Source organism: Lithobates pipiens, unplaced genomic scaffold, assembly GCF_037356315.1.
Source record: "Lithobates pipiens isolate NorthernLeopardFrog02 unplaced genomic scaffold, aLitPip1_a1.2 Scaffold_8, whole genome shotgun sequence".
NCBI lineage: Eukaryota > Metazoa > Chordata > Amphibia > Anura > Ranidae > Lithobates > Lithobates pipiens.
This window is the reverse complement of record NW_027507903.1, coordinates 536,280,976-536,305,226: the sequence shown is the minus strand read 5'-3', so window position 1 is coordinate 536,305,226 and position 24,251 is coordinate 536,280,976. Positions and strand designations below refer to the sequence as shown.

The following is a 24,251-nucleotide window of genomic DNA, read 5'->3' as shown; positions in this document are numbered from 1 at the left end:
CCCTTGAGGAGGAAGACTGGGCATCCTGTGTCTCCTCATATGTTTCGACCTTGATCTCAGCCAGAGACCGTTTCATACAGTTGAAATTCTTACATTGGGCTTATTATACATCGCAGAGACTGGCAGCTATTTACAGGGATAGGTCCCCCAACTGTGCTAGATGTGGTAGTGAGGAGGCCACCTTTCTACACATGACTTGGTCTTACCCTGCACTACAGGGATTCTGGGAACAGGTCCTGGCTGATGTCAATCAGACGGCTTAAATCTCCCTCCTATTGAAGCCAGAAATCTTGCTTTTAAATGTGATAGGCGACCCTACTATTGGGAAATATAGGAAACTGTTCGTAGCATATGCCACCTATTATGCCTGAAGGGAAATGTTGTTGAAATGGAAGTCCGAGCTCCCGCCCACGATCACTGCCTGGAGAAACACCTTGAATGCTGTTCTGCTACTGTACAAAATTACATATGTCAAAAGAAACCGCCCGAATAAATTCGACAAGATCTGGTCCTCCTGGATAGACTCGTGGGGATCCTTGCCGCTGGTGTTGTCTTTCCCTGACCCAGATGGGGATTCATGTTTCAGTGGCGGGAATATGGAACTGGTGTAGTGTGTCCCCCCTCTTTGGTTCCCCTCCCTGCCCCCCTCTCTCCCTTTGTTCCATCCCCCCCTTGTGCTCCCTTCCTTCTTGGACCCGGCCCATTTACTCCCCTCCTTAGGATATGCTGAACAAATTATGGATATACGATGTCTGGTGTATATGTATTGAAAATTAGCATTGAATGACTCTGTACTGTAAGCTGACCTGTATGTACTGAATATGAATAAAGTTCACCTTTTTGTTAAAAAATAAATAAATAAATATGATGGAGATACATGGGATATGCCAGGCCACCCGAGTATGTGATCGTGAAGGAGCAAAGGAGTACAGACTCCATATAGATATGTGGAGCAGACAGAGCAGGGCTCATCTCATGCTGGATGGAGTGGGTTAGGGAAGGACTACTATGTCCATTTTAACAACACCATGGACCTCTAGGTCCTTATTGATTCCATCAGGAGCCATGGAATCGAGGGTGAAGATCAAGAAAGTCTCTCGTTTGCATAACTTCTGGAATCTTCTCCCCCGTCAGATTCCTTATTGATGGCTTCTATGCAGAACACTTGCATGCCCGCTGGGTGCCCATTGTGGCAATCCTTAAAATGACGTGGTACTGTGTAGTTGTGTCTCCTCTAGTTTTTCATGTTAGGGTTGTTTACATTGGCACTAATGAGCAAGCCTGATGTCTTGGCCTGTGCGGCTTCCAAACTGCCCCCTTCTAGTATGCATCAGAGACGTTTACAGCAGCCAGTGCCCGGCATCCCTAATGCATTCTTCTGGCAGCAAGGCAAAACCTACTTTCTCATCTGAACCTACAGCATCGAGGAGTTCAGTGAAGGGCCCAACATTTGTTCTCCACACATGTCCCTTCTTCCTCCACACTTGTACCCGCTTCCTCCCATCCACCTGTACCCTTTTCTTCTTTCTCACCTATACATTCTTCTTCACACTCACCTGTACCCTCTTATTCCTCCAAACCGCTACCCTCTTCTTCCCTCTCATCTGTACCCTCTTCTTCCCCTAAACCTGTATCCTCTTCTTCCTCTAAACCTGTATCCTCTTCTTCCCTCTCACCTGTACTCTCTTCTTCCTCCTCTATACCTGTACCCTCTTTGTCCTCCACACCTGTACCTTCTTCTTCCTCCACAGCTGTACCCACTTCTTCCCTGCCAACTGTACCATTTTCTTCTTTCTCACCTATACATTCTTCTTCACACTCACCTGTACCCCCTTCTTCCTCCAAACATCTACCCTTTTCTTCCCTCTTACCTGTACCCTCCTCTTCCTCTAAACCGGTATCCTCTTTTCTATACATGTACCCTCTTTGTCCTCCTCACTTGTACATTCTTCTTCCTCCACAACTGTACCCTCTTCTTCCCTTTCACCTATACCATCTTCTCCCTCCTCCACACCAGTGCCCCCCTCTCATTTGCACCTCCTTTATCTTCCCCGAAAATTAAAAATTAACCCTCTGCATACTGCTATACACTTTTAAATGTTTCTAGGAGATCTTGGATAAAAAACAGGGATTTTTGTTTCACATAAATTGCAATACATGTTCAAGTTCACCAACTGTGTCAAAGAAATGCCTCTCTGGCCAGTCCCTACTCCACTCTGCAAAATACTTTCTTGCCTATAACATACTTCAGTGGATATAGTGCTGATTAAGGATGAGCCGAACACCCCCCAGTTCGGTTCGCACCAGAACTTTCGAACGGACCCCAAATTCGAACGAACTTTAGAACCCCATTGAAGTCTATGGGACTCGAACGTTCGAAATGAAAAGTGCTAATTTTAACGGCTAATATGCAAGATACTGTCCTAAAAAGGGTTTGGGGACCTGGCTCCTGCCCCAGGGGACATGGGTCAATGCCTAAAAATGTTTTTAAAAATGGCCGTTTTGGCGGGAGCACTGATTTTAATGACGATTAAAGTGAAAAAAAATAAGTGAAATATTCCTTTAAATATGGTGCCTGGGGGGGTGTCTGTAGTATGCCTGTGAAGTGCCACGTGTTTCCCGTGTTTAGAACAGTCCCTGCACAAAATGACATTAAACGGAAATAACACCATTTAAAACTGCTTGCGGTTTTAATGTTATATCTGGTTCCTGCAATATGGTTGAAAATCATTGAGAAAAATGGCATGGGTAGCCCTCCCTGCCCATTACCAGCCTATTTGGGTCTTGTACGCATATTAAGGGGAACCCTGTACCCATATTAAAAAAAGGAAATGCGTGTGGCCCCCAGGCCCTATATACTCAGAACAGCGGTATACAGGCGGTGCAAACAAGACAGGGACTGTGTAGGTTTGTTGTGTTAAGTTGAATCTGTTTGTAATTTTCAACTGGTACATTTTTAAAGTGTAGCTCCAGTCAAAAAAACTATTTTTAAGCTTTTTGGAAAACATAGGGAAGGGTTATCACCCCTGTATAATTTGTTTTGTCGTCCATCTTTTTTCATCTCACTTGCTGTTGTCTCCTTCCGTTTGCAAGTAGGAGATGTTTGTAAGTTGGATGTTTGAAAGTAGGGGCCTGCCCTATATTATAGCGGTATGTACTGGGTACAGAGCACGCAGACAGCACGCACTGCTAACACTACTGACTGCAAGCTCTATTATTAACCACTTGACCACTGGGCACTTAAACACCCTTAATAACCAGACCAATTTTCAGCTTTCGGTGCCCTCACATTTTGAATGACAATTACTCAGTCATGCAACACTGGACCTATAGGAAATGTTTGTAAGTTGGATGTTTGAAAGTAAGGGCCTGCCCTATATGCTCTGCAGAAATGGCGGAACAAGGTGTTGGTTTTGCCACAACATTGTAAGCCCTCAAAGTGACTCTTGGTGGGCGCTGGAGCGCCCTGCTGTGAACGATTATATCAAGAATTGTAATTACATGCCATTGTTGAACAGTGGTAGAAAAATTGACCTTTGGTGGTTGTGGTGCTGGTGCCACAACACTATAAGTCCTCACAGTTACTCTGGGTGGGCACAGGAACTGGCCCTCCTGTGAAATATTATATCAAGAATTGTAATTATTAGTCCCTGTTAAACAGGGGCAGAAAAATTGGGCCTTAGGCACTGGTGCTGGTGCCACGACACTGCAACCTCTTCCATATACTCTTGTTTTATTGCAGGAATTAGCCCCACTGCAAAACATTGCATCAAAAATTGTAATTAAACGCCCCTGTTAAACAGGGGCAGAAAAATTGGGCCTTAGGCACTGGTGCTGGTGCCACCACACTGCAACCTCTCCCATATACTCTAGTTTTATTGCAGGAATTAGCCCTGCTGCAAAGCATTGCATCAAAAATTGTAATTAAACGCCCCTGTTAAACAGGGGCAGAAAAATTGGGCTGATGGCATCACCCAGAGCCAGAAATGTTCTTCCAACATATCAGCGGAGGAGGAAGAGGATAGACAATCAACATAACAGGACAGTCACTCAGCATAGGCAGTCTTGAAGGGATGTGATATTTCAAAAAAAATTATTCGGTTACATCAGCTTCAGGTGCTTGGTAGCTGTGGGTGATCCAAGACTGATTCATCTTGATGAAGGTCAGTCGATCAACTGATTCGGTGGACAGGCGCACCCTGTGATCGGTAACAAAGCCACCAGCAGCACTGAAGGTGCGTTCAGAAAGAACGCTGGATGCAGGACAGGCCAGTAGCTCAATTGCATACTGTGCAAGCTCTGGCCAGTGATCCATCCTCAAGACCCAGTAAGCCAGAGGATTTTCGGTGGGAAAGGTGAGATCATACCTTGGGGCTGTGGACTAAAAAATTGTCTGAAAGCATCAGTCAGACGGCCACCTTCTCCACTGCTCCTTCTGACCGATGCCTCAGCAACACGTTGTCCAGGACCAGGAGTTTGTAACCTCCCAGTCTCTGGGAACGCGTTGCACAGACCTTTCTGCAAGGCCTCCCGGAGATGTCTCATCCTCTGCTCCCTCTGCGATGGCAAGATAAGGTCGGCAACCTTACCCTTGTACCGTGGATCAAGGAGAGTGGCCAGCCAGTAATGGTCCCTCTCCTTTATCCGAAGAATATGAGGATCCTTCCGCAGGCTTTGCAGGATCAGGGAGGCCATGCAGCGTAGGTTAGCTGAGGCATTCGGTCCGGAGTCCTCTGGGTCACTAAGGGCAACATGATCCGCAGCTGCCTCCTCCCAGCCACGTACAAGTCCATGTGTTTCTTGGAACTGTAAATCATCCCTACAAGACTGCTGATGCTGAGTGCCAGCCTCCACCTCCATGCTGACACAATCATCCTCCTCCTCCTCTTCCTCCTCCTCCTTATCCTTTTCCTGTGTGATGGGTGGCACAGCAGGAACACTGTCTGGATAAAAGGGGCCTTGAGAGGCAAGGAAGTCCTCCTCTTCCTGCCTCTGTTCTGCCTCAAGTGCCCTGTCCATTATTCCACGCAGCGTATGCTCCAAGAGGTGGACAAGAGGTACAGTGTCACTGATGCATGCACTGTCACTGCTCACCATCCTTGTGGCCTCCTCAAATGGTGACAGGACAGTGCATGCATCCCTGATCATGCCCCACTGGCGTGGTGAGAAAAAACAGAGCTCCCCTGACCCTGTCCTGGTGCCGTAGTCGCACAGGTACTCATTGATGGCCCTCTGCTGCATGTGCAGCCGCTGCAGTATGGCCAACGTTGAGTTCCACCTGGTGGGCATGTCACATATAAGGCGGTTCTTGGGCAGGTTCAACTCCTTTTGGAGCTCAGCCAGCCGAGCACAGGCATTAAATGATCGGCGGAAATGCACACAGACTTTCCTGGCCTGCTTCAGGACATCCTGTAAGCCGGGGTACCTGCCCAAGAACCGCTGCACCACCAGGTTAAGGACGTGAGCTACACAGGGCACATGGGTCAGTTGTCCCTGTCGAAGGGCGGAGAGGAGGTTGGTGCCATTGTCACAAACCACCATTCCTGGCTTAAGCTGGCATGGTGTCAACCACCTCTCGGCCTGCCCCTGCAGAGCTGACAAAACATCCGCCCCAGTGTGGCTCCTGTCCCCCAAACAAACCAGCGCAAGCACGGCATGGCATCGTTTTGCCTGCGTATTTGCGTAGCCCCTGGAACGCCTACGGAGCACCGCTGGTTCTGAGGACAGAGCACTGGAAGAGGCCATGGAGGAAGAAGAAGAGGAGGGGGTGGAGGAGAGAGGTGTGTCACAACCAATAGTAGCATTTTGGAGGCGTGGTGGCGGAACAACCTCAAACACTACTGCACCTTGTCCTGCATCCTTCCCAGCTGCCAGAAGAGTGACCCAATGGGCCGTGAAAGGCAGGTAACGTCCCTGTCCATGCCTGCTGGACCATGAGTCAGCGGTAATATGCACCTTACCGTTGACCGCCCTGTCCAGCGAGGCAAGGACATTGCCTTCCACATGCCGGTAGAGAGCCGGAATCGCCTTCCGTGAGAAAAAGTGGCGTTTGGGGACCTGCTACTGAGGAACCGCACATTGTACAAACTCACGGAAGGGGGCCGAGTCTACCAACTGAAAAGGCAGCAGTTGAAGTGCTAGCAATTTAGCCAAGCTAGCATTGAACCGCTGGGCATGTGGATGGCTGGGAGTGAACTTCTTTCGCCGGTCCAGCAGCTGGGGCAGGGACATTTGCCTGCTATAATCGGACGTGGGTGTACTGCTAGCAGAGTGCCCTGAAGCACTTGGCTGTGACACACCTAATTATACACCTTCATTCCTCTCAGAGCAGGTTTCAGAGAGGACTGAAGGTCTAGTGGGGTTGGAGATGCCAGCTGATGAGGAGCAAGGAGAGGTCCGCTTTGTTCTTTGGTGTGGGTCTTTGAGGTACGCTTGCTAACGAGCTGCATGGCAGGTCAACATATGTCTGGTCAAGCATGTGGTGCCCAAGCGGCTGATGTTTTGGCCACGCGAGATACGCTTGAGACATATGTTGCAAATAGCAGCGGTGCGATCTGATGCATTTGTCTCAAAAAAGGCCAACACCAAAGAACTTTTAGAATAACGCGCAGAGGCAGCGCCCTGCACAGGCGGAGCTCTGCGGTGTGATTCAGTCAGTGTGCTGCCCCTAAGCTGGCCCCCGGAGGGCATCCTGCCTCGTTGGACATGTGCCTCCTCCTCCTCCTCCTCTCTCCTACCAGGCACCCACGTGGAGTCAGTGCCGTCATCATCCCCTCCCTCTTCATCGCTGTAGCAAACCTGGCAGTATGCTGCAGCTTGTGAAACATGACTGCCAGATTGCTGTCCTTCTTGAGCATACCCTCTCTCTGCGCTCATGCTACTGCCTTCCTCTAGCTGAGTGTCATCATCAAAGCCTACAAAACACTGGGCATCCTCCTGGAGCATGTACCCAACACTGTGCTCAAAGAGTTCAGGAGACTCTTCAGGAGGACGTGGTGGGTCTAGGGAAGGAGTCACTGATGATGACATTGAGAGGAGGGAAGACGATGCATTGGCAGCTGCTTTGCTAGTACCCTGAGACTGGGTGAGAGAGGATGAGGAGGATGAAGAGGGCTTGGTCATCCACTCTACCAAGTCGTTGGCATGTTGCGGTTCAACATGTCCAGCTGCCGAAAAGAAGGACAAGCGTGTCCCATGGCCACGTGCTGATGACAATGCACTGCGTCCACGACCAGCACTGTTGTCTCTAGACACAGAGCCTGCTTGCCCTCTTTTATCGGCTCACGCCTGTCTGCCTCTCCTTGCTGGTCTTCCAGACATGGTAATGGCCTGAAGGGAGTTGGGTAAAACAGCAGTGTAATGGAGTCACACAACACCCACTAAGCCCTGCAGATGGCTCTATTAGAGAACAGCAGTAAACGGTAGATACAGGTGTATATTGTGCTGGAGTCACACAACACCCACTAACTCCTGCAGATGCCTTTATTATAGAACACCAGAGATAAAGGGGTATACTGTAATTGAGTTACACAACACCCACTAAGCCCTGCAGATGCCTCTATTAGAGAACAGCAATAAAGGGTAGATACAGGTGTATATTGTGCTGGAGGCACAAAGAACCCACTAACTCCTGCAGATGCCTTTTTTTATAGAACACCAGAGATAAAGGGGTATAGACAGATGTATACTGTGCTGTGCTGGAGGCACACACAACTTCCAATAACTCCTGCAGATGGCAAGTGGGCTCAAATAGAGAACAGCTATGTAGGTGGATATAGCGGTGTGTACTGGGTACAGAGCACGCAGACAGCACGCTCAAGCTCCTAACACTACTGACTGCAAGCTCTATTATAAAAGATAGATCACTAGCTATATAGGTGAGGTGAATATAGCGGTGTATACTGCGGTCAGGGCAAGCAGACAACAACTACTACAGAAGAGCAAGATCGAAAATCAGCCGATAACAATCGGTGTGTACTGTGTTGAAGGTACACAGAACACCCACTAACTGCTTCAGACGCCAACACACTACACTAGGCCGCCGCGCTGGCAGCCTTATATAGTGTGGGGCGTGTACTACACAGCCTGAGCTATGATTGGCCACAGGCATCCTGCCTGTGGCCAATCATGGCTCTCCTCGCTGCTGGCGCTGTGATTGGCCAAGCATTCGGGGTCACAGTGCATGCTTGGCCAATCATGAGCCAGCAATGCACTGCGCTGATGCCCATAACGTTCGGAATTCGCCGAACGGGCGAACAGACGATGTTCGAGTCGAACGTATGTTCGACTCGAACACGAAGCTCATTCCTAGTGCTGATATGCTGCAAAGAGACACAGTTGATTGAAAGTTACAGACTCAGGTCTGGCAATTGACCTGTACTATACAGTAGAAACTACATATATCTGTGCTCAAATCCAAATAGCCTGCACATATTTATAACCCACTGGGTGCTAAAGGGGTGTGACCACTTGTTAACATTGAAATTCAAAATCAACCCTCTGCACACTGCTATACATTGCTCTTTCTTCCCTCTAACCTATACCACCTTCTTCTTCATCCTCCACACCTGTCCCTTCTTATTCTACCACCACATAAGCCTCTGTTCCTTCTTCAACAACTACTGTATCTCCTCTTCTACTTCCGCCACACCTGTACCCTCTTTCTCATCACCTATATTTGTATCCCCTTTCTCATGCCTGACACCTGTACCCTCTTTCTCACCCCCCTATATCTGTACCGTCTTTCTGATGCCTGACACCTGTATCCTCTTTCATACCTCCCAACAGTCCCAGATTATGTTGGACTGTCCCAGGATTTTAGCAAAATTCTGCAATTTATCAGTGTCCCACTGTGCTCTGTCTATATTCTGTTTTATTTTTTAATGTTAGTTCTTTAGATTCATACCTGTTGGCATGTGCCTGTGGCATAGCAGATAAGGAGTACTTTATGGTTGCAAGGACTGTGGCATATGTGTACAGAGGTTACTGTGAGTAGGCTTAGCTAATATCCATCGCAATTTTAGCCCCGTCCACACGTCAACACTGTGTACTCTGTCAAAGTGGCCCTCTTTCTCAAGTTCTAATGCTAAAAGGTATGCTAATGTTTGCTAACAAGTACATGTGCAGGCTCTTGCTGTCTACCTACATAGAAGCAGGAGCAGGGGGGCACAAGTAGGATTGGCACTTCCAGGAGGGGTCAGATTCCTACTAAGGTTTTACATGTCATATCATGGAACAAAGTACAGAATGCAGAATCTTGTTTCCATTACATTTATTTACATCAAAGACTGTCATAAAAAAATACAATAGTTTTCATAAAAAAATACAAATATACAGTTCATAAATAATAAAAAAAAATGATAGCATGTATATTCTGTGTGGTTATTTTAAAACATTATAGTTCCTATTTACCTTAGAATAAGGTGAAAACCTGTATATTTTATGTTGTGTTGCATTATGTTTATTGTTAAAAATAAATATAATATTAGATAAATAATTAAATAAAATTAAATAAATACATAATATAACTTGCAGTGCATTATGAATCACAACAGATATTACAAAATAATATAAATATAAATACAATAAAGTTAAATAACTCTTGATGGAGTTACTTTTTTGTCTCAAACCGAGACTATGAACTTTATAAAAGTTTGGTACATTAAACTGATTCTGTCACATCTGAACAACAGTTTGGGTCAACTGAGTAACATATTCAAATATATAACAGAAAATACACAAGGTTTTGCACTGTACATGGTGCATACATGCATGGGTTTGTTCTGAGGTTATTAGGGTGAATAAAGCAGGAAATCCCTTATGTGCACTTGATCACTTTCTGGCTTCATTTGCACAAATTGGTTTTCAGCCTGGGAGGTACAAATATACCAGCCCGGGAAAGCAACTGATTCAAAGGTATTGCTGGAATTGCCATTTCTTCTATTGTAAAACAGAAAGGGGTGCAAATCATCATTTTTCTTTTCCTGGATGTTTGGAACCTCCTATTAAAGAAATACCGAAGACAACAGTTAGAAGAGATTCAGGAATAAAAAAAAAAACAAAGCGAAATCAGAGACACAATTAGTAATAAACCCCCCTTCCCTTGGTCAAGGCCTATGTTAGGTCAATGAAATGTAATCTAGGATTGTATTATTGTAATTTCAATATTTAAAACAGTGCAATTAACTCTGACCTGCCAAAACTTGATGTGTAATTCCCTAATTTTCTGTGTTGAGGAATGTATCCACAAGCCCAAATGGTCCAACCCTAGATTGTACATACACCCAGAATTTACAATCAATCTTTAAAAGACAACTGAAACTTTGGTACAAGTTGTCCTTTAAAAACCCACTTACAGACCAGAAGATTTGCCCCCTTAATTACCAGGCCATTTTTTGTGATACGGCACTGCGTTGCTTTAACTGACAATTGCGTAGTTGTGCAAACAAAGTTGACATCTTTTTTTCCTACAAATAGAGCTTTCTTTTGGTAGTATTTTTATTTTTGCGCTATAAACAAAAAAGAGCGACAATTTTGAAAAAAAATCTATATAGATTTTTTACTTTTTGCTATAATAAATATCCCAAAAATGTTTTTAAAAAACTAATTTCTTCATCAGTTTAGGCCAATATGTATTCTTACACATAATTTGGTAAAAACAAAATCGTAATAAGCATATATTGATTGGTTTGCGCAAAAGTTATAGTGTCTACAAACGATGGGAAAGATTTATGGAATTTAAAAAATTTTTTTTTACTAGTAATGGTGGTGATCTGCAATTTTTAGTGGTACTGCGACATTGCGGCAGACAGATTGGACACTTTTGACACATTTTTGGGTCCATTGACATTTATACAGAGATCAGAGCTATAAAAATGCACTGATTACTGTGTAAATGTCACTGGCAGGGAAGAGGTTAACACTAGGGGCGATCAAAGGGTTATATGTGTTCGCTCGTGAGTGTTTCTTACTGTGGGGGGGATGGGACTGACTGGCGGAGGAGACATATCGCCGTTTATAATTACTTCAAACAGCAGATGTGTCTCTTCTCCCCTGTCAGAACAGTGATTTGTGTGTTTACACACACAAATCCCCATTAAGGCTCTTGTACCTACGATTGTGGGTGGCCGACCATGACCGCTGGCCATGTGCATCAGGTCCCCCGCCGTGCAGCTATGGCTCTTAAAGGGGCTGATGTACTGATACGTTGTTTTGCGATGACAAACCACTTTGCCAACGTAAATGTCGTGAACCGGTCGGTAAGTGGTTAAGGCATGTCCCTACCTCCCTTACATACTGCCATACTGGATGGAGTTTCTCTACTTGGTCTTCTTCATCTTGCACATGCAAACACATTCATTTCTAAAGAGAGCTGTAAGCATGGTGGATAGCAACAGTCTTGAAAAGTACAGCTCTCCCCATAGGAATGACTGCTGTGAGTATGCACAGAATGAAAAGGACCTGGCAGGGTCACTTTCTAAAAGAAGACTGTGTGGATCTTGGCAAGGCCACATAGTGAAAATTGTTGGAGCATGTACAATGGAAGGGTAAACAAAAGGTATAGTTGTCCTATAAGCTTTCAGACTGCTTAAAATTACATATACATGCATATTAGAAATCACTTATGAAGACCTTTTGACATATGAACCCTTGCCTATGTTAATATCTTCCTGTGGGATTTTTATATGTTTCTAATAGCAGTAAATGTCAGCGACCAATGCTTACCGTTAGTGATAACACTGGAGTATCTTGGTCTCCCTCTTCAGCTTCGCAAGATAAATAGAGGTTGTGACCTACAATACTCAATGTAACTGGCCTTGCCTGTCCATTGAAAGGTGAAGACATGTAGGCACCCATGTTTATCTTTGCTGAAAAGAATAAGGAAAATCAATTAAAAATGCATTCTTGTTTTTTCTTTTGACAAAATGTAACTAAAAATGCAAAAATCATGCGGAGATACATAAACCACTAAATTTCATCACCTGTGTTTTACTGTCACGAAATAAATAAAATCGATGTTAAAAAAATTGATTATAATATGTATTAATGTATATGTTATACTGTATATGTGAATGTCATCGGTTGAAACGTTAAAACATTAAGGCGAAAAAAGTTCTAAAGTGCAGCTTGCAATAATCAGAAGTTTTAAGATCAAAGGCACTATTTTTGCCTTTAATAATAATAATAATAATAAAATCCCCGATTATTGCAATGATCCTCAGAACTTTTCTTCAGTTTAAATGCATTTAGAAGCCCCAACAAGGCGGAGGTTTGTGAGAAGTGGCGTATGAATATTGTCTAGTTTCCCATGTAGCAACAGCAGTGTTTTATTTCTTGTTAAAAAAAAATCACGTCTATGTGCAGTTAGATAGTTTATGTATGTGGTGGCACTGATATTTGCTAATTACGTATGTAGACTATGTTCCAACTTAGTAGATCTGAACAATCACTCTGCTTTAAATATCAAGTTTTAGTATGTTTTATATTTACATTTTTTTTTTCGAACAAGTAGCTTTTGTTAGATTATACCAGATAAAAAAAGATCTCCAACATAACAGATTATTTTGTATGCTGTAGAACACTGAATTGTAAATGAGAGCATACCTTCACTGGTACGGTTGTTCTCTTGTAAAAACAGAGCCACAAGGTGGGCATTTCCTTGGTGTTCCTGCAGCGTGAGACACTTCTGCCTGCTGTCCCGAATTAAATGTACTGTTGTGTTATTGTAGCGGAATTTCGGTGCAGCTGCACTTGTCTCATGCACGTTACTGATGGAAATGTCTTCTAAAAACAGAAAAAAGAGGAGCATGTTAGAAACGTGTTTTTGTTTAATCAGTTTCTCGCATGTTGACTTATATGGACTGTATTTCATGAGTTAAGTACTATCAGCAAGCATTATATTTTATTAATTGTTTATCACAAACCATAAAGTATTTGACTAAATTGTAGTTTTCCTTTAAAATACAGCTAAATTATATAACCTAAACCAATCATTTTCAACCTTTTTTGACATGGAGGTACCCTTTGGTTTTAGGGATCCCCTGCCAGTAATTACTATATCTACAGTTCACAATACATTAGCCTGGTGGTCAGTGAGAAGAATTTTTCTTTTATTGGTGGTCAGTAGGAAGAACGGTTCTTTTATTGGTGGTCAGTGACAAGAATGCTCTCCATATAGATAGCTAAAAAGCTAATTGGAGTCAGTAGTTACTTATCTGAGAGAAGGAAACTACTCATTGGAACCCCTAGTGAGCTCTGGAAGAACCCTAGGGTTCCATGGAACCCTGGTTGAGAAAAACTGCTCTAAATTCTACTATGTTTATGTAGACTTTTTTTTGCTACATATTATGTGAATACACATATAAATATTGCATACATTAGGCAATAAAAAAGGATATAATTTTTAAAGGGAATCGTTAATGGGTTTCATGTAGCACACATTCTGAGTTTTAACATTCTTCTATAAGTCTATAAGAATGTTTTCATGCACTTTTCATGTTTTATATGTTTGTTGTGCCATATTTTGATTATTGTAACTCATGTAAACATAGGTTTGTTAATTATCCTTCTAGTATTCTTCGTATTTGGCAATGCAATTAGCATCCCTACCTGGGGACTGCTGAGACAAATTAATTTTAGTCTTACATAATCATACTGATAACAGTTGAAATACTCTTTCATTTCATTAAAATGTATTGATCATGTGAAAAGGAAAGAGAGTTTATTGTATCTGCACATGATTGGATATTCAAAAAAAAAAAAAAAAATACAGCTACAATTTATTGAGTGAAGATTGTTGACTCCTATATTAAATCAACCTCAAAGTCTATATATCAGTCAGGTCATACCTTACATATAGACTTGCATTGAAAGAAAGAAGCAGCAAAGCACAGTCACTGTGTACACTAAGCAGGAAGCAGAGCCCGCATATGTAATGAGCAAATATGTCTGTCTCTGTGTGAAAATGTAATTACAAACAATACACAGAAACAAGTATTTTTTTTTTTAATCATTAATGCTCATTGATAAAATCAAATATATCTGAAAATATATATTGTTTCCTTTTAATACATTTAGGTAGAATTAAGAAGATAGTTTTACCACAAGATGTTTTTCTAGTCATATTTAGTGATGGCCGAACGGTTCGCCCGGCGGTCGTTTCGCGGCGAATTTCCGACTTTCGCCGTCCGCGGGTTCGAACGCCTTTTTCCGTCGTTCGCCCCGGCGGACTTACGTGTTTAATGTATACAAGAACTTTAACCTTTCGTGACACGTTTATCATGTGTTACAGGACAACCAATTGAGACATGACAGCTCATGGACACTTGGACATTCCCCCTAACCTATAAATACACCCGATCCGGTGGCCATTTTACATTCTTTCTTCTGTCACTGTAGGGAAAGGATCCTGTGTGGAGTAGGGACAGAGAAAACGCTAGCTATTTGGTACACAAAAGTTCTTTTCAGGACTGGTATAGGTGTTAGGTCAGCAGCCTGAGTTTCTTTTGTCAGTTTAGATAAAGGGACAGAGCGCTGTATGCTGCTATTTTAGGGACAGCTCAGCCAGATTAGTCTTTCTTCATCATCATCATCATCATCATCATTAGCTGTTACTATCAGGTCCACAAAAGAGCTGTTCCAGCTAATCGTTCCAGCCTACTCTTTTTTGCCAATTTGTATAGGGACAGGCAGGAAGCAGTGTGTCAGGCAGTGAGGATAATTTTAAAGACTTGCTGTTACTATTAGTTCCACAAAGGTTCTTTTCAGGACTGGTATCAGTGGTACGGTAATAGGCTTGTACACGTATAATATTCTTTCTTCCAAATATAGAAAGAATATTATACTTGACTGCTGCCCTTCTGCTGCAGTCTGCTAATCATTCACAACTCACTTGTTCCACAAAGCTCTTTATCAGGACTGGTAACTTGGTCTGTCTAGGGTGCTACGGTACATAGGCTTGGGTGCGGTACAGTCTGCTGTTCTGTAAGGACCGCTATCGGTCCACAATACATAGGGTTGCCGTGCACTACTGCTGACCGCTGCCCTATACTGCAGCAGTCCTTCATTGGTATAGGGACTGACGTACAGTCTGCTAATCACTAACACACAACCTGCTTGGTCCACAAAAGTTCTTATAAGGACTGGTAACTTGGTATAGGGTGCTACGGTACATAGGCCTGAGTGCGTTACAGTCTGCTGTTCTGTAAGGACCGCTATCGGTCCACAATACATAGGGTTGCCGTGCACTACTGCTGACCGCTGCCCTATACTGCAGCAGTCCTTCAGCGGTATAGGGACTGACGTACAGTCTGCTAATCACTAACACACAACCTGCTTGTTCCACAAAAGTTCTTATAAGGACTGGTAACTTGGTATAGGGTGCTACGGTACATAGGCTTGAGTGCGGTACAGTCTGCTGTTCTGTAAGGACCGCTATCGGTCCACAATAGATAGGGTTGACGTGCACCACTGCTGACCGCTGCCCTATACTGCAGCAGTCCTTCAGCGGTATAGGGACTGACGTACAGTCTGCTAAACACTAATACACAACCTGCTTGGTCCACAAAAGTTCTTATAAGGACTGGTAACTTGGTATAGGGTGCTACGGTACATAGGCTTGAGTGCGGTACAGTCTGCTGTTCTGTAAGGACCGCTATCGGTCCACAATAGATAGGGTTGACGTGCACCACTGCTGACCGCTGCCCTATACTGCAGCAGTCCTTCAGCGGTATAGGGACTGACGTACAGTCTGCTAAACACTAATACACAACCTGCTTGGTCCACAAAAGTTCTTATAAGGACTGGTAACTTGGTATAGGGTGCTACGGTACATAGGCTTGAGTGCGGTACAGTCTGCTGTTCTGTAAGGACCGCTATCGGTCCACAATAGATAGGGTTGACGTGCACCACTGCTGACCGCTGCCCTATACTGCAGCAGTCCTTCAGCGGTATAGGGACTGACGTACAGTCTGCTAAACACTAATACACAACCTGCTTGGTCCACAAAAGTTCTTATAAGGACTGGTAACTTGGTATAGGGTGCTACGGTACATAGGCTTGAGTGCGGTACAGTCTGCTGTTCTGTAAGGACCGCTATCGGTCCACAATAGATAGGGTTGACGTGCACCACTGCTGACCGCTCACCTATACTGCAGCAGTCCTTCAGCGGTATAGGGACTGACGTACAGTCTGCTAATCACTAACACACAACCTGCTTGTTCCACAAAAGTTCTTATAAGGACTGGTAACTTGGTATAGGGTGCTACGGTACATAGGCTTGAGTGCGGTACAGTCTGCTGTTCTGTAAGGACCGCTATCGGTCCACAATAGATAGGGTTGACGTGCACCACTGCTGACCGCTGCCCTATACTGCAGCAGTCCTTCAGCGGTATAGGGACTGACGTACAGTCTGCTAAACACTAATACACAACCTGCTTGGTCCACAAAAGTTCTTATAAGGACTGGTAACTTGGTATAGGGTGCTACGGTACATAGGCTTGAGTGCGGTACAGTCTGCTGTTCTGTAAGGACCGCTATCGGTCCACAATAGATAGGGTTGACGTGCACCACTGCTGACCGCTGCCCTATACTGCAGCAGTCCTTCAGCGGTATAGGGACTGACGTACAGTCTGCTAAACACTAATACACAACCTGCTTGGTCCACAAAAGTTCTTATAAGGACTGGTAACTTGGTATAGGGTGCTACGGTACATAGGCTTGAGTGCGGTACAGTCTGCTGTTCTGTAAGGACCGCTATAGGTCCACAATAGATAGGGTTGACGTGCACCACTGCTGACCGCTCACCTATACTGCAGCAGTCCTTCAGCGGTATAGGGACTAAGAGTTTTGTCACAGGGTCATTTAAAAAATGACATGCAGAGGAAGAGGCAGGCCCTTCCGCAGGGGTGGTAGGGGTAGGGCAGGAGCAACAGGCTTGAGCCAAAGTGGGAAGTTGCAGAAGGTGCGTTCAATTACTTTAAAGGATGCACCAGACTTGGTTGAGTGGCTCGCTCAGCCTTACTCTTCTGCACCCTCCTCATCCTCTCGATCTGCACCCTCTTCTTCACTCTCTGCTATGTGCACCCCCAAAGACACTACCACCAACAACACGACCACCACCACCACCACCACATACCTTCCGCTTGAGTCACTGGAATTATTTTCCGATCCATATCAAGAGGACATTTCTGATGCGCAGCCACTCTTGGTATTGGATCAGGAAGAGGAGGTAGCAACAAGCGCTACTCAGCAGTCTGACGCCAGTACCCAGATCAGCCCAAGGAGGAGGTTGGTCCCCGGTGTTGCTGCCTACTCTACTTATAGCGGTGGGGAAGGTGACGTTGATGATGACGTGTCTAGTGATGTCACGTGGGTGCCCACAAGAGAGGAAGAGGAGGGGAGTTCAGAGGGAGATATGGACCAGCAGATAGGGAGGAGAAGCAGCAATGACTTACATTGCACAGCAGGGACAAAGCAGACTGCAAATGTATCAGGAGCGAGTCATCGACCATGTACGGTCACATCTGGCGCTCCCAGGACACCGGCACATGGCTCCGCAGTGTGGGCTTTTTTTAACGTGTCCGCTGCTGACAATAGCGTTGCCATCTGCAATCTTTGCAGTCAACGCGTTAGTCGCGGTAAGCCCAATACTCACCTAGGGACGACCGCCTTAAGAAGGCACATGAGCAGCCATCACCGAGCCCAGTGGGAGCAACGGAACACACAAAGCCACACTGCAGGCTCTCACCGTCCAGCCTCGTCTTCTACTTCTCCTTCTCCTCTCTCCTCACAATTGTCCTCCACTCCACCTTCCATCACGCCAAGCTCACATTTTTCTGCAAAAAGGCAGGCTTCCGTGGGCCTAATGTTTGAGCGTAAAAAAATGATGACGCCGGATAACCCTCTTGCCCAACGGTTGGCGGCTGGCTTGTCAGAACTCATAGCCCGCCAACTACTGCCATATAAACTGGTGGACTCGGAGGCCTTTCGCAAATTTGTGGCCATTGGAACACCACAATGGAAGGTCCCAGGAAGGAAGTATTTCTCAGAGAAGGGCATCCCAGAGCTATATGGCCATGTTCAGCGGCAAGTGAATGTATCTCTGGCACACAGTGTCGGTGCCAAGATACATCTGACCACAGACACGTGGTCTAGCAAACACGGGCAGGGAAGGTATATCAGTTTTACTGCCCACTGGGTGAACCTTCTGACGGCCGTCAAGCATGTAACCCGTGGCACCCGTGTAGATTTGGTTTTACCGCCACGGATTGCATGCAGGCCTGACTCTTCTTCTCCTCCTCCTACTCCATCCTCCTCCCTCTCCTCCTCAGCTGCCTCCTCCTTTTCCGCTGCTAGCGTCTCTTCCACTGCACCGCCCAAGCTCCCCAGAACCTATTCCACATGCCAGGTGAGACGTTGCCATGCCGTGCTGCGTCTGTTGTGCCTGGAAGCAAAGAGCCACACTGGCCCGGCACTCCTTTCAGCTTTGCGTTCACAGGCAGATGAGTGGCTAACACCGCTCAATTTGACAGTTGGTAAAGTGGTGTGTGACAACGGTGCCAATCTGCTTAGCGCATTGAAACAGGGCAAAATCACGCACGTGCCGTGCATGGCACACGTCTTAAACTTGGTCGTGCAGCGATTCCTTGTCAAATACCCTGGGGTCCAGGACATCTTGCGGCAGGCAAGGAAAATCTCGGCCCATTTCAGAAGATCTTACACGGCCATGGCTCGCCTTGCTGACATTCAGCGGCGACACCATCTGCCGGTCAGACGTCTTATTTGCGATTGCCCGACGCGATGGAACTCAACCTTCTATATGCTTGATAGGCTGCTCCAGCAGAAACGTGCAGTTAACGTCTACCTGTATGAACTCTGCGAAAGAAACGGTTCTGGGGAGCTGGGTTTTTTTTCACCGCGCCAGTGGCTGCTCATGCGCGACACATGCAGACTTCTGCGGCCATTTGAGGAGATCACCAAACTGGTCAGTCGCAGCCATGGCGCCATCAGTGACATGGTACCTTATGCCTTCTTTCTGGAGCGTGCATTGCGTCGTGTCATTGATCAGGCTGTGGAGGAGCAGGAGCGGGAAGATGAGGAAGTCGCAATGCTGGATGAATTCCCAGGGGGGGCTACTCTATCTGAGACAAGTCAACAACAGGAGTCTGATGAGGAGTCAGAGGAGGATGGTGCCGGGGCGGATGAGCAGGAGCAAGAAGAGCATGCTTTAAACCTTTCTGGGATCCCTGTTGTGCGAGGATGGGGAGAGGAGAATGAAGAGGACGACATTATCCTGGATGATGAGCAGGAGCCAGGCCACCACACCGCTTCCACTTTAGTGCAAATGGGGGCCTTCATGCTCCAGTGTTTTAATAGGGACCCCCGTATAAAAAGCATGAGGGTCAAGGACCAGTACTGGGTGGCAACGTACTTAGACCCCCGGTACAAACACAAAATGGCGGAAATGTTACCGCCGTCGCAGAGGGCTGTCAGAATGCAGCACTTCCAGGCCTTGCTTCGAGAAATGCTGCATTCTGCTTTTGCGTGCGCTGGCAGAGGAGCAATTCCCACTCCCAGAGAAGGATTTGCGGGTACCAATCCAACAGCGCCTGCAAGAAGAGGCCGGTTTGAAGATGTGTTGGTGACTTCGGATATGAGGTCATTCTTTCAGCCGACCCATCGACAGGTGTCATCCGGATCCAGCATCAGGGAACGCCTAGACCGTCAGGTGTCCGACTACATTGGGTTAACGGCCGATGTGGACGCTCTGAGGAGTGATGAACCCCTAGACTACTGGGTGGGCAGGCTTGACCTCTGGCCAGAGCTTGCCCAATTTGCAATCGAACTGTTGGCTTGCCCCTCATCCAGTGTCCTGTCCGAAAGGACGTTCAGCGCAGCAGGGGGGATTGTGACCGATAAGCGTACTCGCCTAGCTCACCACAGTGTTAACTACCTCACATTTCTAAAAATGAATGAGGCATGGATCTCGGAGGAATTCAACACATGTGATCAGTAGACCATGTATATGTCTATAAACAATTTTTGGAATCAAGCACACAGACCTTCTTAATTCATTTGGCTCACTTCCCTGACCCAAAAAAGCACACCGTACTATATGCCCCTACCCTCCTCTTTGAAGAGGTTGAGCGGTGTCATATTTCTACTGGGGCTGCTTATTATGAGGGGTTCCCACCATCCCTGTGCTGTGCTGACTTCCTCCTGGGTGTTCTTATTATGAGGGGCTCCCACCATCCCTGTGCTGTGCTGACTTCCTCCTGGGGGTTCTTATTATGAGGGGATCACACCATCCCTGTGCTGTGCTGACTTCCTCCTGGGGCTGCTTACGGTGCTGCTGTCAGCGCTGTATGTCACGGAGCTGCTGTCAGCGCTGTATGTCACGGAGCTGCTGTCAGCGCTGTATGTCACGGAGCTGCTGTCAGCGCTGTATGTCACGGAGCTGCTGTCAGCGCTGTATGTCACGGAGCTGCTGTCAGCGCTGTATGTCACGGAGCTGCTGTCAGCGCTGTATGTCACGGAGCTGCTGTCAGCGCTGTATGTCACGGAGCTGCTGTCAGCGCTGTATGTCACGGAGCTGCTGTCAGCGCTGTATGTCACGGAGCTGCTGTCAGCGCTGTATGTCACGGAGCTGCTGTCAGCGCTGTATGTCACGGTGCTGCTGTCAGCGCTGTATGTCACGGAGCTGCTGTCAGCGCTGTATGTCACGGAGCTGCTGTCAGCGCTGTATGTCACGGAGCTGCTGTCAGCGCTGTATGTCACGGAGCTGCTGTCAGCGCTGTATGTCACGGAGCTGCTGTCAGCGCTGTATGTCACGGTGCTGCTGTCAGCGCTGTATGTCACGGAGCTGCTGTCAGCGCTGTATGTCACGGAGCTGCTGTCAGCGCTGTATGTCACGGAGCTGCTGTCAGCGCTGTATGTCACGGAGCTGCTGTCAGCGCTGTATGTCACGGAGCTGCTGTCAGCGCTGTATGTCACGGTGCTGATGTCAGTGCTCTGTATTACGGTGCTGCTGTCAGTGCTCTGTATCTCCTGCACCCTCTTGTTTGCCTACCCTGGTCCCTGACCTTCCCTCTCCTCCATTGCCTTCATTAGCTCCATAGTCCTGAATTGTCAGAACAATTTCCCAAATAAAAAAAAAATGCTTGTAGTTATCGATCCCAAATTCACCTCATACATGTATTATGCTATTGTCCAGGTGGTGGGACTACGTGCTACCCCCTAATAATTACCCCGTGGCCGCAAATTCGACCTAAAGGTTTGCGAAATTCGCCTCCCATTGAAGTCAATGGAGCCCGCGGCGAACGGTCGTTTTCGCGAACGTTTGTGTCCGTTCGCGTTTCGCGTTCGCGAAACGTCCCGTCGGAAGTTCGTCCATCACTAGTCATATTGGTAGTAACATATGTTAGTATATCTGGCTATCTCTAAGTGCCAGACAAACAGTCTTTAATTAATTAATTAGTCTTTTAATTTAAGGAGTTAAGAAACTTACCTTCCACTAAGATGTGATTCAGCAGATCCTGGTCATCGAACAGGAACTCGAAATGTTTCTTTCCTGACACCCTTCCAATAATTACTACTAAGTTGATTGCTTTCTTGAAGGATGGCATAGGTTTTCTTGGCTTTCTAATCTCCCGAGTTATACTAGATCTGCAGCTTGACTGAGAGGAAATGCAACCTTTCCATCCAAAGTGGTTAATATCGTCCTGTAAAATAATGAAAAAAATATTAGAGATTTAAAATTTAGAATTTAAAAATGCTAAATAATGTTTGTTTATATTAAGGAAATAATTTGAATATATCATTATCTCAAATAAAGTTGTTTTTTTAATGATTCTTGCCTTATACTTATAGCAGAATATCAGGCAAACAGTTAACTACACAGCTGCAATACATACATGTAAACTGACAATTAATCATCAGTGTGATGATGCTTTCTCATTGTTCAATAAGAAGATAGGTGGCACAGAAAGCTGCCACACTTGGATCAAAAAGTAGTGATGTCACCTTTCTTGTTAAAAAGTTTGGCAGAGCCGTGTGATTTCCAAGACTGGCTGAACAAAAATACCAGTCCTTGGTCAAATAGAAAATCTCAAATGTTTGTATTTCAATTGTATATTTAAATGTTTACATGATATTCCAGTTTTAGGGATATTGTAGCAAACAAGCACAATTCATTGTAAAATAACATTATTTCAATCACAATTTACCTTCGTTTCAGAGGAGCATTCAGCATAAAATTCTTCTTCACTAAACACAAAAAATTACATTTTTATTATGCTGTAAGTGAACACGGCAACGTAGCGTTAAACTAGTACTAAATTGCTTGCAACAGGAGCTAGTGATTTTAAAAACATCTAGCTAAATATAAAATAAAATAAATGTATATATGTGTATATATATATATATATATATATATATATATATAATATATATATAATATATAGAGAGAGAGAGAGAGAGAGAGAGAGAGAGATAATATAAGTATAAAATATTCTATGAATTTATATTGTTGACCCTAACATTCATCTTTCTCAGCATAAATAATTTGTAATCATTAAATAATTTAGTGACCGTACCTGTAGCTGTCCATTGGGAGGTCGTCTATTTCAGGAACTACTGCCATTGTACTTTCTGTGGAGAGACAATATTAAAAAAAAAGCATTTACAATTTGCTGTTACAGCTATGCCCTGTTCCAATACAAATAGATAAAATAGCATTTAAGAAATATTGGGGAAAAAAATCATACCTTGCGATTTAGAAAAGCTACAAATTGAGAGCTGTCACTTTCCTCCTCTATAAGAGGAATGTTATCGGAAGCTTTGCTTTGGTGAATGTGTCTAAACACATTTTCCTCCAGCTACTTTAATAGCCCATGAAGGTGTGGCTGTAAAGTCTTGAGCAATGTAGGATTTTCACATCCATCGCCTTGTATAAGGACTGCACATAACATAGAAATCGTATTGTTGTTGTTAATGAGCGTATCAGGATGTGACGACTACATTATATTTCTTCATAGCCTGTGGAGTTTCCTCAATTTTTCAGGGGAAAATAGTGTATCTACAAGGAAATGTATTACATGAGTAGGGAATGTTCAAATTGAATAAGCTGCTAATTTGTGAAAATTTACTTCATCAATTCTGTTGCAGCAATACATTTTTTTTTTAGTAGGAGACCAAAGTTAACATAACTTCACCAAGGTCACTGAAATAATTGAACTTTCCATTACTAAATGGAAACACAGTTTGTGGTGCATTGTGTTGATAAAATATATAGTGCAGGCAGGGCAGGACTTAGGGTGGTGGGGGCCCCTGGGCTTGAGTCACTTTCGGGTCCTACCTTCTATACATTACCATATTTATCAGCGTATAACACGCACCCCAAGTTTTGGAAAGAATTTTAAGGAAAAAAACTTTTAGGAGGGAAGTTTAAGTAAAAAACTTACATTTAAATGCCCATCAATGCAGCCTTATCAGTGTCCATCTGTAGCCTTGTCCAGTGTCATTTGCAGCCTTGTCATTGCAGTCTTGAAGTTTGTCCGTTCTGTGTATCTCGGCGGCTCTTGAGACCTCTGGGTGGCTCTCGGCAGCTCTCGGGTCCTCTCGCAGTCCCGAGAGTAGCCAAGTGTATTCGGCTCGGCTCACAGTCACGCCCAGTCCCTTTTTTATGTCCATCATAGGACGGGACTAGGCGTGACTGTGAGTGGAGCCAAGCCGAGTACACTCGGCTATGTATCTTGGTGGGGCCCGCGGGGCCCCCTATTGGTCAGGGCCCATGGGCTTGAGCCCAGTCAAGCTCAATGGTAAGTCCAGCCCTGAGTGCAGGTATGTTTTTTGGTACTTTTGGCAACCCATTTAAATGCATTGGCTTCTTTAAATTGTATGTTACACCAACATTAAATTTTTATAATATATGTCTGTGTTACCATGTACACGTACTAAGAACTATCCTGCTCTCATTGTAATCTTGATTTTTGTGAAATGCTTGGTGATTCTGCCAGTCCCACTGCCTTTATATCTCTGTACCTTCAAACGGTCACAGATTCTACAGGACTATCCCAAGATTTTACCAAAATCCCAGCATCCCACAGATCTGAGCTATGTTCTGCTGCTGGCCATCACAGGAGTTCACAGCCGGATCGCAAGCAGTTCCCTGATTGGTGCTGAGCACCTTGCCCCATGGCTCCAGAAATTACTTTCCATAACAAGCATCGGCGATTACACATCCTCTTTACATC

At 45.1% G+C, this 24,251-nt stretch overlaps 1 protein-coding gene and 1 long non-coding RNA gene across 2 annotated transcripts in view; one reads left to right on the top strand and one right to left on the bottom strand.

Annotated features, from left to right (window-relative positions):
- The window catches only part of LOC143960751 (uncharacterized), a 104,820-nt gene that overhangs the window by 16,732 nt on the left and 63,837 nt on the right, over nucleotides 1–24,251 (top strand). The window lies entirely within an intron of this gene.
- LOC143960749 (interleukin-1 beta-like) lies at nucleotides 9,343–22,895 on the bottom strand. The gene is made up of 7 exons (XM_077469590.1): nucleotides 22,764–22,895; nucleotides 22,593–22,647; nucleotides 22,224–22,263; nucleotides 21,506–21,719; nucleotides 12,604–12,783; nucleotides 11,725–11,867; nucleotides 9,343–10,001 (listed from the first exon to the last, which is right to left on the bottom strand). Exons 2-7 carry the CDS (start codon nucleotides 22,637–22,639, stop codon nucleotides 9,792–9,794), a joined length of 834 nt encoding a protein of 277 aa, XP_077325716.1. The 5' UTR covers nucleotides 22,640–22,647; nucleotides 22,764–22,895; the 3' UTR covers nucleotides 9,343–9,791.